This window comes from Quercus suber, unplaced genomic scaffold (assembly GCF_002906115.3).
Source record: "Quercus suber isolate HL8 unplaced genomic scaffold, Cork oak 2.0 scaffold_701, whole genome shotgun sequence".
Lineage (NCBI taxonomy): Eukaryota > Viridiplantae > Streptophyta > Magnoliopsida > Fagales > Fagaceae > Quercus > Quercus suber.
Window position 1 is genome coordinate 35,312 of NW_027070142.1, and position 15,306 is coordinate 50,617.

The 15,306-nt window shown below is 34.7% G+C and overlaps 1 protein-coding gene across 1 annotated transcript; it reads right to left on the reverse strand.

Annotated features, from left to right (window-relative positions):
• Positions 1 to 285: 285 nt before the first annotated feature.
• LOC112034165 (proteasome subunit beta type-5-like) lies at positions 286 to 1,904 on the reverse strand. Its single transcript, XM_065766378.1, has 4 exons — positions 1,817 to 1,904; positions 1,628 to 1,731; positions 761 to 861; positions 286 to 676 (listed from the first exon to the last, which is right to left on the reverse strand). The coding sequence occupies exons 1-4, from the start codon at positions 1,859 to 1,861 to the stop codon at positions 549 to 551; spliced, it is 378 nt and encodes a 125-aa protein (XP_065622450.1). The 5' UTR covers positions 1,862 to 1,904; the 3' UTR covers positions 286 to 548.
• Between the last annotated feature and the right edge of the window lie 13,402 nt (positions 1,905 to 15,306).

The window sequence follows — 15,306 nt, forward strand, 5'->3', positions numbered from 1 at the left end:
AATTTAAAACATTGCTAGTTAAATTAACTAGTGGCCAATGGCATACCTCATCTCCTTTAAGTTCCATTTTATTGGTAAATACTATATAGTATATACTCAATCCTTCCTTCCCAAAAGAGACTAGCTTGGGTAACAACTCTACAATATCACTATTATTGAACCAAATAAAGTCTCTTGTTACTAGAACCTCCCAAACCAAATGAGGTCTTCCAGTGCCCACAAGAGCAAATAAAGCAAGATTTTTCTTAGGTATTACAATGAAAGTGCACACGCGCACACACACAGATTAAAATATGGTAAAGCCAAATAGAATATAATTAAAACTTTTGAACAATCAGCAACAATAGTCTGCCCAACAAAACTACACAGCCATGAATTATGGGCTCTGGTAAGTGATAACCTTACAGACAAGTCTATCTATAAATAGTTTCAAAGACCAACTGGAAATGCATGTGCTTAAAGGATTTTAGGCCTTGTAAGCATGTCTTGGAATCCATCTCTTAAAGGAGAGAACATCTATAGCAAAGTGTCCAAGTTTAGCATGAGCCTTATGCCCCAGCTACTTCAACCATTTCCAGTTCCACTGTACTTGGCATAACTGGATAGTAGTGACAATGAAGTTCTCCAACATCATCACCAAAGAGCTTTTTCCATCCATTAGGTCCCACATAATAAACTGATAAAAAGAACAAGTTCAAATTATACTGTGATCATGGATGTGTGGTGTTCAGAGAGAGAGAGAGAAAGAAAGAGAGAGTACCGCTAGCAACTCCACCACTGGCACCATTATGGAATGTTGCATGATAAATAGACCTTCTAGCCAATTCTGCAGCTTCTTCAATTGACATATCATACCAGTAGCTGGTGTAAGTAGCAAAGCCCCATAGAAAACAAAAAATACAAATTAGAACATTTGACTCAGAAATAAATCTGGCACAAACTGCAAGCTAATGGAAAAAGAAGGGGATGGGAAAGGGGGGAAGAAAAAAGCAAGGCTCAATTTGACTCAAAGCACATGGACTATGGAAAAGTAGGATAAGGCAGCATGCTCCTATGCTCATGGAAGTCATACAAGTAAAAATTGACAAACTTGCATACACAAAATGAGTGAGGCTGGCTTGTTCCGCCAAGTTCCTAAATAGTATGGAGGCTAGCCTGACAAACTTACACCACAATTCTCATGCATCTTGTACATTGTATGCTATATAAATTGACGGAGTGCAGAATATTTAAAAACAAAGCACCTAAATTCTTGGCTACAATTACAAAATTCTAGGAACTCTTTCAAATTTCAATGCTTAGCCCTCAATTCAGTCCTCCCATACATCCATAAACCTAGGCAAAAAGCAGGGATAAGGAGTTAGGAGGAGCAAGTATGGGTGCCCAAAAGCAAAATTCAAGTCCAAATGGAAAGGATTTTCCCAGTCCTTTATTTTTATATTTTTTTTCCTTAGTATTATATGTTTTAATTGTTTGCTTTTATATATGATATTTCAAGGATAGTAATACTACCTACTTCCAATCAATATCATATGAAATAAGCTCAAAATAAAGCAACATCATTGTTTCCTTCAACAAATTTCAAGCAGACATTAGGCAATGTAAAATAATGGGAAAGAGCACAGACCCATTGTCCAGGACACCATAAGCATAGGGTGAACCAGATCCAACTGAAAATCGTGTTTCTTTGAGCCTTCCTCCTTCACTGTCCGCATAATATAGTCCAGGACCCTACAACCCATAGAAAATACAAATTACAAGAGTCTGCTTAAAAGAAAATGTGATAACATGACATGATACAGTCATATGTCTTTACCGTCTCATCCCATCCAGCAATCATGGTCCCAACAGACAGGACCATTCCACGGTAAGGGTACAGAATGTTTACCAACAACTTTGATGCCCTTGTAATTGAAATTCTGCACTTGTTTGCCAATTCATGCAATCAGCACTAAATAATGCCAAGAAAGTGTCAATTAGGCAGTGACAAAAGAAGGAAAAAACATAATATTGGGTTTTAAAGGTTCCATATACTAAAAAAGTGGGCATTGCCTGTGATGACATATTCACAATAGGGCTTGCCAGGAGTTCAAACTATTTTCTATGGTTAGGTTATTTTATTGTTCATTGGGTTAGCCACCACTTAAATATCTAAGTAAAATGCCTAACTGGCTTTGCATAAACAGTCAAATTAGAAGTAACTATTTAACAAATCAAACTCTTTTTCCATTTTGGGAGGGATTATTATTATTTCTACCATTTCAATTATCCATCTTTAAAAATAACTTAGGAATAAGTGTCATAATGAAAATAAGTAATTTTTTTTTTAGTCAAGATAACCCAGTATGTAGAAACCACCACCACTACACCAATTTCTAGCTGCCTAATGTATATACAAAGCATTGAGACATCACCTTCACTATACTAAAAAGGTTCGCTTAACACATTGGACTTTTCCTAATAACATCAACATTACAAAGTAGACAGCACAAAGCTAATGATACTAACATATCATAATTGTTATACACTCACAGACTCAAAATTAATTGTCGCTAACATGTCTGCAAAAATACATTCTAAATCTGGGGAAAACAGCATAAACATTTTATTAAATTACCTTAATGCCCAAATTTCTATGCCAAAACGGATAGTCAGTAGCTCCTCTAGCCATAGTGCCAAGCATGTAAGGATTGATTTCAATGATTTTCTATACAGACTGTGATGCTAATAAGATAAGGAAGGAAAGAGTAAATGCAACATGCCATTTCACATCTACTTTAGACAATGCAATTGAACACTACGATTACTGTTACTTACAACATTAATTGGTCAATTATCTCAAAACGGAACACATACAGGCTACTCTACAACACCCTTCTTTGCAGCTGCACCTTGTAGTCCTTCATGGGCTAATGCCATTCAAATAAAAAATATTTGAGGAATAAATCAGCAAAGAGAAATTGAAAGAAAAAGATACAAGTCAGTGCTACCAAAAATTTCATCAAGGCTTCCATTGCAGGGATCTTTAGATAATTTTATGCTGAAATTTCTTGCTTAAAGTGTTTACCACAAAAAATAGCAAACAGTTAAAACTAACAAAGAGTACCAACAATACTAGGCACCTGAACGAATGTTATAAACACAAGACTATTGCAGGCTTTGTATGTCAGGCTAAGAACATTGGTTTTCATTTCTTCCTCTTTACAAAATGAGATTATATTAGACTTGAGGAGTATCACTATATACTTTAATGCCACCCTAGTGAAAGCTTTCCCTTTTAGTGCAAGGAACATTAAATGATTTCCTTATGTTCTTGCTTCTCTCTCTGCCTTAATTTGTTACTAATACTTAATATATTACACTTTTGAACCCCAAATACTTACACCAATGAACTCTAAAGGTAAGATATTAACATCTTAGCTAAAGAGAATAGCCATTAGCATCCTAGCAAGAGTAATAGTAACAGTAAGAAGACCTGTAGCAAACAACCATTAGCATCCTAGCAAGTTCATGTGTCTTTATACCTTTGAAATAAACAGTTCATACAAGTTTCAAGCCATCATTAATTACCAGTTGTGTCTCCTCCCCATGGCAGTTTCGGTTGAACTGGATAAAATTGACCATGCTTAGAAACAATTTAATATAGTAGACAAAAGTTTTGCAGAAAAAATAAAGGAGAGTGTAATACATTTGTGCAACTGAAAAATAACTTACATAAGTTATTCTATAGGTCTGAAATGGAAATTTCCAAAGTTCGTTGCCAGAATTTTGCAAGTTACAAACAAAAAATATATCAGCTTGTAAGATCCTATACTATTGCAAGCCCAAAGTAGCACTGATTCTTGACCATTGAAAATCATCCCCGTTTTCTTCCCCTTATTGGTTCCTTGATTGGTCTCACCTTGCTTGAAAAGAACATAAGCAAATACTAATATGCAAATCATTTAACTATAAAGAGATGTATATGTAATTGGTATTGAATCGAAGTATAGTACCATGTCCAGTCCCACAGTCAGGAGGATGTGTCTGTGTCCATTGCGGCCTTCACAGCCGATCCTGAATGTGTGAAGCCTTTGGTGGGGGGAGGGGGGATAGGTATTTGTGTCTAGATGAACTCAGTATGCACAAACTCAGGGGGGATAGCACCAAGGGTGGGCATGAATCTCATCTCATCTCTACTATGTACATCTGCGGGGGCAATGCCAGTAGTCAATATGGGAGATGTACGGGTGGTGGGCAATGGAGATATAGTAGGGGATGTGGGTGGGCAGGTATTATCACTCCTTATGGATGGGGACTGAGATGTGTCCCTATGGGCAAACGTATGGGATGGACCCGTATCATCGTGTGTCATAGAGCCCATGTCATAACCAGTGTCCAAACACATCTCATCTGCTATCTGACTTACTTCCTCCATGGTGTGGTCATGCACGGGTGTGTGATGCCAACTAGATGTAGGCACAAGTGTGTGATGTCGACTAGATGTGGGCACGGGTGTCTGACGTCGACCAGATGTGAGACGCTGACCAGATGTAGGATGCCAACTAGATATGGGCACGAGTGTGTTACGCTGACTAGATGTGGGATGTTGACTAGATGTGGGACACGGACTAGATGTGGGACGCCGACTAAATGTATGACGCTGACTAGATTGAGGGCCTCCATGCCCTTGACGTCCACCTGCTTGCTAACCATGCCCTACAGCCAGTTCACTTGTGTTGCCCGCATTACGTGCATCGTCCAAGGTCAACCGACCGATCTCTTCAATAAATTGCACGACATTAATACAGTCGATGTAGATCTCAGATCCTGGTTTGCATTTCGCCATAATCTTCAACTGTGATTCAACCTGTCACAAATATATAAGAGTAGTGTTAGTAGGTTGAACTAAACTATGCGAAGCGAGGTACATTTATAACAAAACAGTCTTTGTAAACTTACCAAAGTGTCCCCATACGAGGTGTCTTTTGTAATATGAAGAAGAGTACAGGGACGAAACCACACCATATACTCATCATTGTAGCTCATCTCCCCATGAAAGGGCGGTGCATCGACAATTGTGGCATGTGTCCCCATTTAGCAATATGTGTGGCATGTTCTTGGGCCCAGTTTTTATGCTGCTTGCCCTAAAGTGTTATCTTGTGAAGTTTAGTTGAAGTATCGACATCGACTGGTATGCCTTGCTTCATCCCAAACTGTTGGAGAACACGTTCGGGGTGATGGCCTTCAACCACCCAAAAATGTATGAGCGGCACGATAGACCTCCATATGTGTTGGCCTGTCATACAATATACAAGTAGGGAACCCGAATAATTTATGTATGGCTCCTAGACAATCTGCAATGATTCAACAAATGCAAACAACCATATTAACAATATAATTAGAAAAAATGTGTAACAAATGTGAACAATACATGTAACTCTGAAATTAAAAATGTTTATTCATTCCAAAGTGAATTATAAGTACAACAACTACATGCCAAAGCAGTTCCCACTTGTAAGGCATGATACCTGATTTGGCCGTAGCGAAGCAAGTGACACACGATAGGCACGTAGGATGTGCATTGCATGTTCAATTGTTATCTTAGCCCCTTTCCATTTAGCAAACAACACAGACATAACCTTCATATTAGTTACTTACATAATTTCCATGCAAAAAAAGTTAATGCGAAAATATAAAATAGTAACTATCTAAGATCCTACATACTTGATAGCAAGTGGACCTGAGGCAGTGCCTGGTGTGGATGCCTCATCACAAGACATATGTGTGGAAACCTCGCCCACGCCCACAACTGCACCAACAGCAGTGCACCGCGAATCTGCTTGGCTGTCTTCTCTGATGCCTTACAGAGGTGTCTATATAGCCAACTTAGTGCTGCACTACCCTAACTATAATTCTTTTCGTTGCTGATTGGATTGAAAAATTGTAGATACATAATTGAGACCCGTTCGCCAGACTTGTCCATAAACAGCATACCACCCAACATCCCTAATTTGTAAAACCGAGCATATTGTTGCACAAGCACCTTAGTGGCGTCAACCGAGAGAGGGTTGCTAAACTGCTCCTCAAGCCATTTGGCTTTTACCCTCAGCCCTTCCATCACTGCAGTGTTCTTATTAGCACCAACTTCTCTGTTCAGCGGCCTATGCCCTAGCAAGTCGGTGTAGGACAACCCATCTACAGGTACCCCCATTATAACCTTTATGTCTTGTAGCGTGATGGTCATCTCACACCGTGGGGCAAGTGGAATGAGTGTGTCTCCGACCGCCATCTCTCCACCAATGCCGTGATCAATGCATGGTCAAGGTCCATATGTGGGACCCAAAGTAGCCCATCTAACCCTGCATCTGTTATATAAGCGTGGATCTAACCCACCTTCAAGCAGACCTTTCTCTCAATAATGACAAGTCAGTACACCTGGCACTTCCTGCAAATAGAGCAGCTTAGTATTAATAATATCATTCACTAAGCACGTAATAATTACGCTTCAAACTTAAATGCCAAAAATCTTTCTACTACATATATTGACTACAATTTTGGACAAGTGCATACCTCGCCTGTCAAAGGAGCATCCCAAAGCAAACTTTAATGATGCATAGCTTACCTCGTCATGATAGTCTGTATAGAGGGTCCAGCTCGATGTGGGTCCATATCTGGCATAAATTAAAGGTGATTGACGAATCTTGTGATATTAGTGGGTTGAAAGTCTTGGGCGTTGTCGATCTTGAGGCTGAATCCTGAAAAAACAAACGTAAAATCAGAGGAGACCGTTGGAAGCTGGCCCAAAATCCTCCGATGCCAAAGTCAGTGACTATTTTCAGGTAAAAGAGGATATTTTCAGAGTTCTTTTTGTGAAGAATGTTTTTCATACCTCTTTTCTTCATTCACGAATGCTTATATAGTGTTCATGGAATGGTTACCCATTTGACAACCGTTCCTGTATTAAGGAATTCAGGAAATTATAAGATAACTTCCATAACTGCCATGGAAGTTACTTCATTGAGATTTGTGCTCAACGGTTATGAAGGGGTTGGTTCGTAACGATGCAACCTATCCTTGGCCTTTGAAAAGCTTAAGTCATCAAGAGCCTAAGGTTTAGCAACCTCGTCTATCCATTACTAAGGACGGACAAGCTTTGCTTCAGGGACCAACAGAAAGGGGGACGATATATGAGGACGAGCGTAAAAGCCATTCGTCCCCTTCTTTACATTTTTCCATGGACGGCCCATATGGACGAGATTAAACTAGACACATTTTCTTTACACCATCAGTGATTAATGGCCCATTAAGTGACTACTAGCCCATTAGGTCAAATGCAAAGCATAAACATTCTAATTCTCTTTTTAAGGAGCATGACACATGAGGAAAACTCACATAATTGAGTTCCTACTTTTTCTTTAATAAATTTCTTTTATAAGCTTGAATTTCATTCAAGAGAGAGTGGCTATATACCTTACAAGTAGATTCAATGAACTACTAGATGAAGAAAAAAGTGTTATTTGTGTTATAGATTATTGGCAAATTTAAAAGAAAGAGAATTGCATTAGGGTAAAGTGAAGCCATTTGTTTTGGATGTGCTTATGCCTGGTAGGTAAACAGAGTCATGGCATTACAATGGGCAAGGTGTCTAAATTACAAGCATGATCTTTGAAATTGGTATGGCAGTTCACAATTAGAAGTTGAAAGTATTATGCATCTTTTAATAGGTATTATGCAATCCAAACACTCATCTTTTACTTGAACATCTAAGGGTTATCATGCATTTGGTGACAACAGCAATCAGGGGAAAATTCACTTCAAATACATAAACTTTCTTCTTCTTCTTCTTCTTCTTCTTCTTCTTCTTCTTCTTATTATTTATTTATTTTTAATTATAAACATATTTGACTGAAAATGGCAATAATATATATCTAATGCATCCTTCATTGATTTCATTAAAAAAAAAAATGAATTAAACTTTAGAATGTTAAGTAGTCTAAGCATCCTACTCATTATTCAACAACATTAAGCCCCAAAAAAATTTAGGCTCAGCTATGGATCCTCTATATATTCTAAGCAACCTACTCAGTCTCATAAATCAAATATGGCCTCAATGAGAATGCTAACTGTGTCCTATAATGACTAATTGCTCTAATAACACATGAAAATGTTCGTAAAAAAAAAAAAAAAATTACTCCACAAACACCCAATGCTCAAACAAATATTGAGATAAGGAGACATACCTTGTGATTCCAAATTGAAGATGCAGACTGAGAGTGAGAGTAGAGAGTGTGAGCAAGAGGAAGAGTACAGAGCGAGACTGAGACTGAGAGGGAGATTGAGAATGAGAGCGAGAGAGGGACTGAAAGGGAGATTAAGAGCATGTGGGAGAGTTAGAGTGAAATGATAGCGAGATTGAGAAAGTGAGAGTGAGTTGATAGCGAGATTGAGAGAGTGAGAGGGACGTTGAGAAAGGGAGTGATGAGAGAGTAAGCTAAGTGTGGGTAACAGGGGTTCAAAGAGTTCAAGTGTGGGTAATAGGGGCCATACTCGGGTTTAATGGAAATGGGTAGTAGACTAGAATAGTACTCGAGCCCAAGAAACTCGAGTACCAAGTGGAATTTTTAAATACCTAGATACCATGTCAAACGTGCCACGGTGGAATAGAAAATAGGGAACTCGAGTTTAGTGAACTCGAGTACTAGAAAAAGTGGTAGATTCCCTTTTAGTTTTGAAACAATGTTTTTTTGCTACAAATTTTATGAAAGGATGGTATTTGGCCATTTTCACCCAATTTAATCTTTTATTCAACTTTAAAATTTCTGATTCTAACTCAAAAATTTTCAAATTTGAAATAGGTAACTCCCAGTCTCCCATTGATATTAATCCAATTGAATGGCTAATCAAAGCTTTCTTAAACTCAAAAGGTGAAATTGAGTTTTTTTTTTTTTTAATGATTTTTAATGACAATTGAATGAAGATATAAATTTAAATGGTTTGTTTTAATAAAAATGTTCCAAAATTAACTATCTTTATAATTAGGGTAGAATACTATTTTGGTCCCTAAACCTTACTAAAAATTTGTTTTTCATCCCTAAACTTTAAGAAGTTCATTTTTCATCCCTAAATTATTAAAAAGTTCATATTTCATCTCTAAATTATTAAAAATATTTTATTTATATCCTTAAACTTTACTAGAAGTTTGTTTTTCATCCCTAAACTATTGAAAAAAAAATTCTTTTTTCATCCTTATTTTTGTCTCTATACTATTCAAAAAACTCTTTACAAAGTTTAGGGATGAAAAAAATAACTTTTTAAAATTTAGGGACAAAAAACAAACTTTTAATATAATTTAGGGACTAAAATAGTATTTTACCCTTATAATTAATTACCGGACAAAAATACATTAATTTTATGTTGTGTAATACATACAAGTATTGAGTCATTTGATATGAGTACGGTATGCATTGTGTTAGTTTAACTATATTAAATGTGGGTTATGTTAGCTCAACTAGTAAAATATTTTCTTGCCCAAAAAAGATATATGAGGTTCAAACCCCGACTATACCAAATGATAAAAAATAATCCTCATAAAGCAGATGCTATAATTTAAGATTATATTGAATCTATCAAAAGAGTATATTTTTTATCCTTTAAAAAAAAAACTATATTAAATTACCAAATTTTGATATATAATCGAAGTAGAATAAATATTAAATTTTATGTTAAATTAGTTGAAACTTTTGGTAACAGAATCTTAGTGGGAGTCCTTGAATGAATTCTCAAAAAAAAAAAAAAAATGGAGAAGAATTTTAAATATATTGAACCTTAGGCGATAGAGTTTTGACTAGAGTAAACCATACTAACTCAATGTTTTAGTGTCTTAGCCTGATAATAAAGAGTAATCATTATAGAGTAGAAATCTTAGTGGGAGTCCTTGAATGAATTCTCAAAAAAAAAAAAAAAAAAATGGAGAAGAATTTTAAATATATTGAACCTTAGGCGATAGAGTTTTGACTAGAGTAAACCATACTAACTCAATGTTTTAGTGTCTTAGCCTGATAATAAAGAGTAATCATTATAGAGTAGACGTCATAAATTGAAATACTATACTATTTATCAAAAAGAATGAAAAAAAAAAAAAGTGTAACCACTTGTCGCATAGAGAAGATTGTTATTTGTTGCATAGAGAAAATAGTTACTTGACGCAATCATGACTTCTGAAATCCAACTTTTATTATGTAATATATGATTTTTTTAAAATTTTTTTTAATGTAATTGTTAAGTAACATGTTGTGAATTGTTGTAAAATAAAAGTGGTGTCAAGATCTTGGGTGCACAATCAAGACAAAGAACGTCAACATCTCAGTTGATGTTGATGCTGATATTGCCAAGGTTTATGGCCTAGATCGATTGAGTCTTAATTGTGTGTCCCCCTCTTCTTTTTTGTTTGGCTTCTGTTGTTCTTATCAGTGTTGTGTGATGCATATGATTCTCTTTATTGCTGGTTGGTATTGAGTGAAAATAATAAATAAGAGCTGTGGAGAGTTACATTGATTCTCCTAGGGTATAAAGTTATAGTTGGAGAGTATTACAAAATTGTTGGTGTCCTAATATGTTGTACGATATTCAATTAAAAAAAAATACAGGATAGGGCAAAAGATTACTTATCAAATTAGGAAGTAATAGAAAATATAATTTTAAATATAAAATAATAAAGGAAAAGAAAGCATGTAACTAACTTTAATTAATCCGTTAAGAATTCATAATTGATGGTAGGTAGAGTTGTTTCTAAGAGAAATATTACATTTATAATATTTTCACAATAAATTCAAAGCGATAAGTTTTTACTAGCTAGTGGGCAAAAAAATAATTTTAGATGATAAGTTCAAATTAAAATCAATAAGAGCATCTCTAGCAAATTTATCAAATTTTTGTACTGTTTGGAGAATGAACAGTGACTTTTACCTTTATCTATCAACTTTTTCAAATATACTTTCCAACAGATTCTCTATCTCATTTAAATATTATTTTTCATTCATTATTTATTTATTTTTTAACAACTACATATCTTCCGCCATTTTTTTATTCAACACTTAATTATTATAATAGAAAAAAAGAATTTGAAGAATGAACAGAAGCTTATCATACTTGATGGGCTACTGTTCATGAGTCAAAAAAAAAAATTAAGGTATACCAAACCAATTGGAGCATGAACAATGCACAAATTCTCTAAATTTTAGCCAACAAACACGTATATAACATATGTTAGAAATGCTCTAACAACTTATCACTTAATTAAAATTTATTTTAAAAATATTATAAAAATAACACATATTTTGAAAAGAAAGTGACGAAGGCTCCGTACAAGAGTGATTCAAGGTTAGAAGAGGACAGAGTCATAGAACTTAGGATAGGGCATAGCTAACAAAGTGTCCTGTGTCCTGTGTCCTGTGTCTTGTTTCCATATGCACATGCTTTAATTTTTCACAAAAAACAAGTTGCAAACTGACAAACTAGCATTATTCGATATAATACCAAAAGAAGACTCATGTACTCTTTTAAGTTTTAAGTCGTAAGTTCCATAAGATAGCTATCCTCCTCCTCCTCCAGCGCACTGATTGAGATACAGGTGTGAATCGTTGCACCAAGCTCAACCCAAAGTCCTGTTAATGTTATGATTTATGACCATGAGAAGACAGAATTAGAAAAATGACGAACAGAGAAGTATACATGTCCCGTGTCCGGTTTTTGGACACCTATCATCATGCTTTTCACACAATCATCATGCAAACTCTTGTCATTTTACACGACCATAAATATCATCTAAATACTGCGGAATGTAGCCCGTTTGATTGAGTGGTTTAACAATGTGTTTTTAGTTTTTAAACAATACTAGCATGTAGTCCGTGCTTACGCACAAAAATATTAACAATTATGATGATAAGATGTTTATCTTGATAGATTCAATTTTCACATCAAGCATTATGAATGGAGGTAGCTTAACACCAACATTTAAAAATCAAATTGGACACATAGCACAAAATTAAACTACAATTAGAAATTAATTTGATTCGATTTGAATTCTAAAATTGAACTTCAACTTAATATAATATATATGATTATATTTTTGTCCACTTTTAACAAATTAACAAAATCTTAATCCAGAAACACTAAAAACTATCAAAAAATAAGAATCGATCATTGAGTTTGGAATCTTCTTGGAGGCACCAATGAAGCGCTAATGTACGAGAGTGTGAAGTAAGGAAGAGTATGATTGAACATTGTGTTTAAACTCGGCTTTGCTCTGAGAAATCCGTAAGGAGGAGGAGAGAGCAGTGTGTGGATCTAGTTGGTAGAGGTTGAGAGAGGAGGAGACATGGGATAACGATATGGAATTAGGAGGAGATGATGTTTTACTTTATAGTCTTTCTCATTGGACTCCTTGGTTCTGGTTGTTAGATTAGAAGAGCTCCAGACTCTATTGAGATTATCCATAAAAGTGTGCAGGTGAGATGTTCTTCTTAGGCCAATGAGTATTTCATTGTGATTTTCTTGCTTTCATATTAAATGTTAATGCATCATTTATTTAGGCACAAAAATTAAAAATTTAGATAAGATACATGACACAAAATTGGAGTCCAATTTATAATCTCCATAAAAGTATGCAGGTAAGATGTTCTTGCTTAGGCCAATGAGCATTATCATTGTAATTTTTTGGCTTCCGTGTTAAATGTTAATGCATCATTTATTTGGACACAAAAATTAGAAAATTTAGATAAGATACATGACACAAAATTGGAGTCAAATTTTTAATCTAATTAGATTTTTTTTTTAGTTTTGGTTAGGACAAGTGCGCAAAATTGAGAATTCAATTGAAATCTAATTGGATTTTCTTCAGTTTACCTATTATTATATATATATATATATTACACGTATTTTCACACACTTTTTTACCTACACGTATTTCAAAAAAATATAAACAACGTTACTAGAATAACGTTACCAAACGGCTCTTAAATATCATCAGTACATACCAATATTTGTGTTGTACTCATGTACATACCAATATTTGTGTCTGTGTCTGTGTTTCCTAGTTAAAAACTACACACTCGCTCATGCATACACACTTTGAAGTGTGTGTAAGAATGTGTATAATAAGGTGGGTGTAATATACACTATCCAAATTCAAAGTAAATATTTGAGGAACCAAATTCTTGCGTGATATATCTACCTAGCTCGGTTTAGAAATTAAACAAGAGCAATGGAGTAAAATTACCGTAGCATAGGTGGTAGGTGTAGGCATCAACTAGGCAAGTGACCCCTATAGCTGTTTTCGTAAGAGGCCATTGATATGTCCTCATCATAATTTGTCGTTATTTTCTCTTCGAGTCTCTCACTTAAAAAAATAGTTTAAACATGCTACTCAATTTTTAGAATCGATTTTATTTTGGTCTTCAAAGTTCTAACAAATGTTTTGTCCAAAATATAAGTCGGTGCCTAAATTTTAATTAATGATTAAAGTGACTGATTTTAGTCTCTAACAAAGTTAAAGTGAATACTTTAATTTGTTCTTGATAAAAGTAATCGATTTTAATCCCTAACAAACTTACAATAATCAGTTTCAGTCCTTACAATAATATACATGTCGGTTTTTTATTTGTTCACGTCATTTAAAAGACTAAAAGCAATAAGTTTAATTTTAAGGACTAAAATCACTTATGAGCTAAACTTTTCAAATCTGTTATCTTGTTAATGTGTGAATGTATTTCGATACGGTCGTGAACTGATTTCGTACTATTTGCTTACCAAGAAAATTGAGGAAAATGAAGCAAAAGAAAGAAGACCCCACTAATCTAGTGGAAGGGTTTTATTATTTAGGTTCCTACCAAAATGGGCTAAAGGATCACTAAAGGAGTTCCATTTCTGGGTTGTCAACTAGAAGGAAGACGTTAGGCATTTGACAGCAGTGCTGCTATCTTAAACTACAGTACAGGGTAGAAGCAAGATGTTAACAAAACCGCATGATAGTTAAATAATTTTTTTTTCTATATTATAATTAGCCTTTTAATGTGACATGTAAGCATTCTGTTAGATACATCAGTATTTTTCGTTAGTCAGGTTGTTTGACATAAAAAAATTTGTTGATGACCAAATAAAACTGTTCCTAAAAATGAGGATAAAAAAAATATTTAAGCAAAAAAAAATAAAAAAAGACAATTGATTAATTACTGAAATGTGTATTATTAATTTTTATATAATACCAAATGTTTATAAATATAAAAATATGAAACGGAGAGTTGGTAGAAAAAACTAGAGATAATTATTATTTAATTAATGTTTTTCATAAAAATAAAAGAAAATTAAGCTAAACTTGTTTCATGTCATGTTATTTTAGTCAAGTAAAACTTGTGATGGATTAGTTCTAATCGTTTTCACGTTGACATGAAAAAAAAGGTTTAAAAAAAAGCTGATTTGGTAGTAGAAAGAGAAACTACAATATAGCATTTAATTAACAAAAATATATCAATATCCGGATAGTTAAAGGTTATGAATCTCCACCAGACCACACTACCAGCATTTAATTAACAAAAATATAGTAACTCGTTTCTAGTCAAATGTAAACTCTCTATACTTTTCGCTCTACTCTTTTGGAATTTCGTGCCTCATCATTACACCAATACGACTAAAGGAGTGCTTTTCGATCATAACAATAATTTTTTTTTTAATTTTTTTATGAACAAAAAGTTTTATTAACAAACACAAAGGAACAGAGTCTAAGTAGCAATTACAACATTAAATTACTCTGAATTTATTACATCCATAAAAGAACTAGGGCATAATCCTGAACAAAACATTTAGACAAATTTTTCCTAAGGCACCATGAAGCTAGTATATGGGTGCTTTGTTTGATTTTCTCGGACTCCACCTAAAAACAAATTGCTGGCCACGGAATGCCCAAGAAAAGTATCGGTAGATATGGTTGAGATTCTTTAAGGCACCACATTAGTAGGGGCTTTAAGAGCTTCAATACATGCTTTGGCATCACTCTCAACCACTACATTATCAAAACCACAATCAATTGCTAAACGAGTCGCCAAATTTATAGCTTTAGCCTCTACTTGGAGAGGGAAATTGGTTTCCACCCGTTTAGACAAGGAGAAAATCAGAGCCCCTCTCTAATCTCTCGCCACAATGGCAATAAATGAATGGTCCAGCCCTACTGTCACATCACAATTTATCTTTATAGCTCCTTGCTCAAGCCTGTTCCAAGAAGAAACAAATGATTAGGGGACAGTAGGGGACATTAGTGAGCACAACAAGGTG

What these genes read in the sequence shown, in the direction of transcription:
- LOC112034165 (XM_065766378.1), bottom strand. Translation starts at nt 1,861, where the DNA reads ATGGTCCTGTCTGTTGGGACCATGATTGCTGGATGGGATGAGACG. An exon ending in TATGGTGTCCTGGACAATGG is followed by an intron (nt 862 to 1,627) that starts GTCTGTGCTCTT and finishes TACTTACACCAG; the next exon opens with CTACTGGTATGATATGTCAA. An exon ending in CAGTGGTGGAGTTGCTAGCG is followed by an intron (nt 677 to 760) that starts GTACTCTCTCTT and finishes TCTTTTTATCAG; the next exon opens with TTTATTATGTGGGACCTAAT.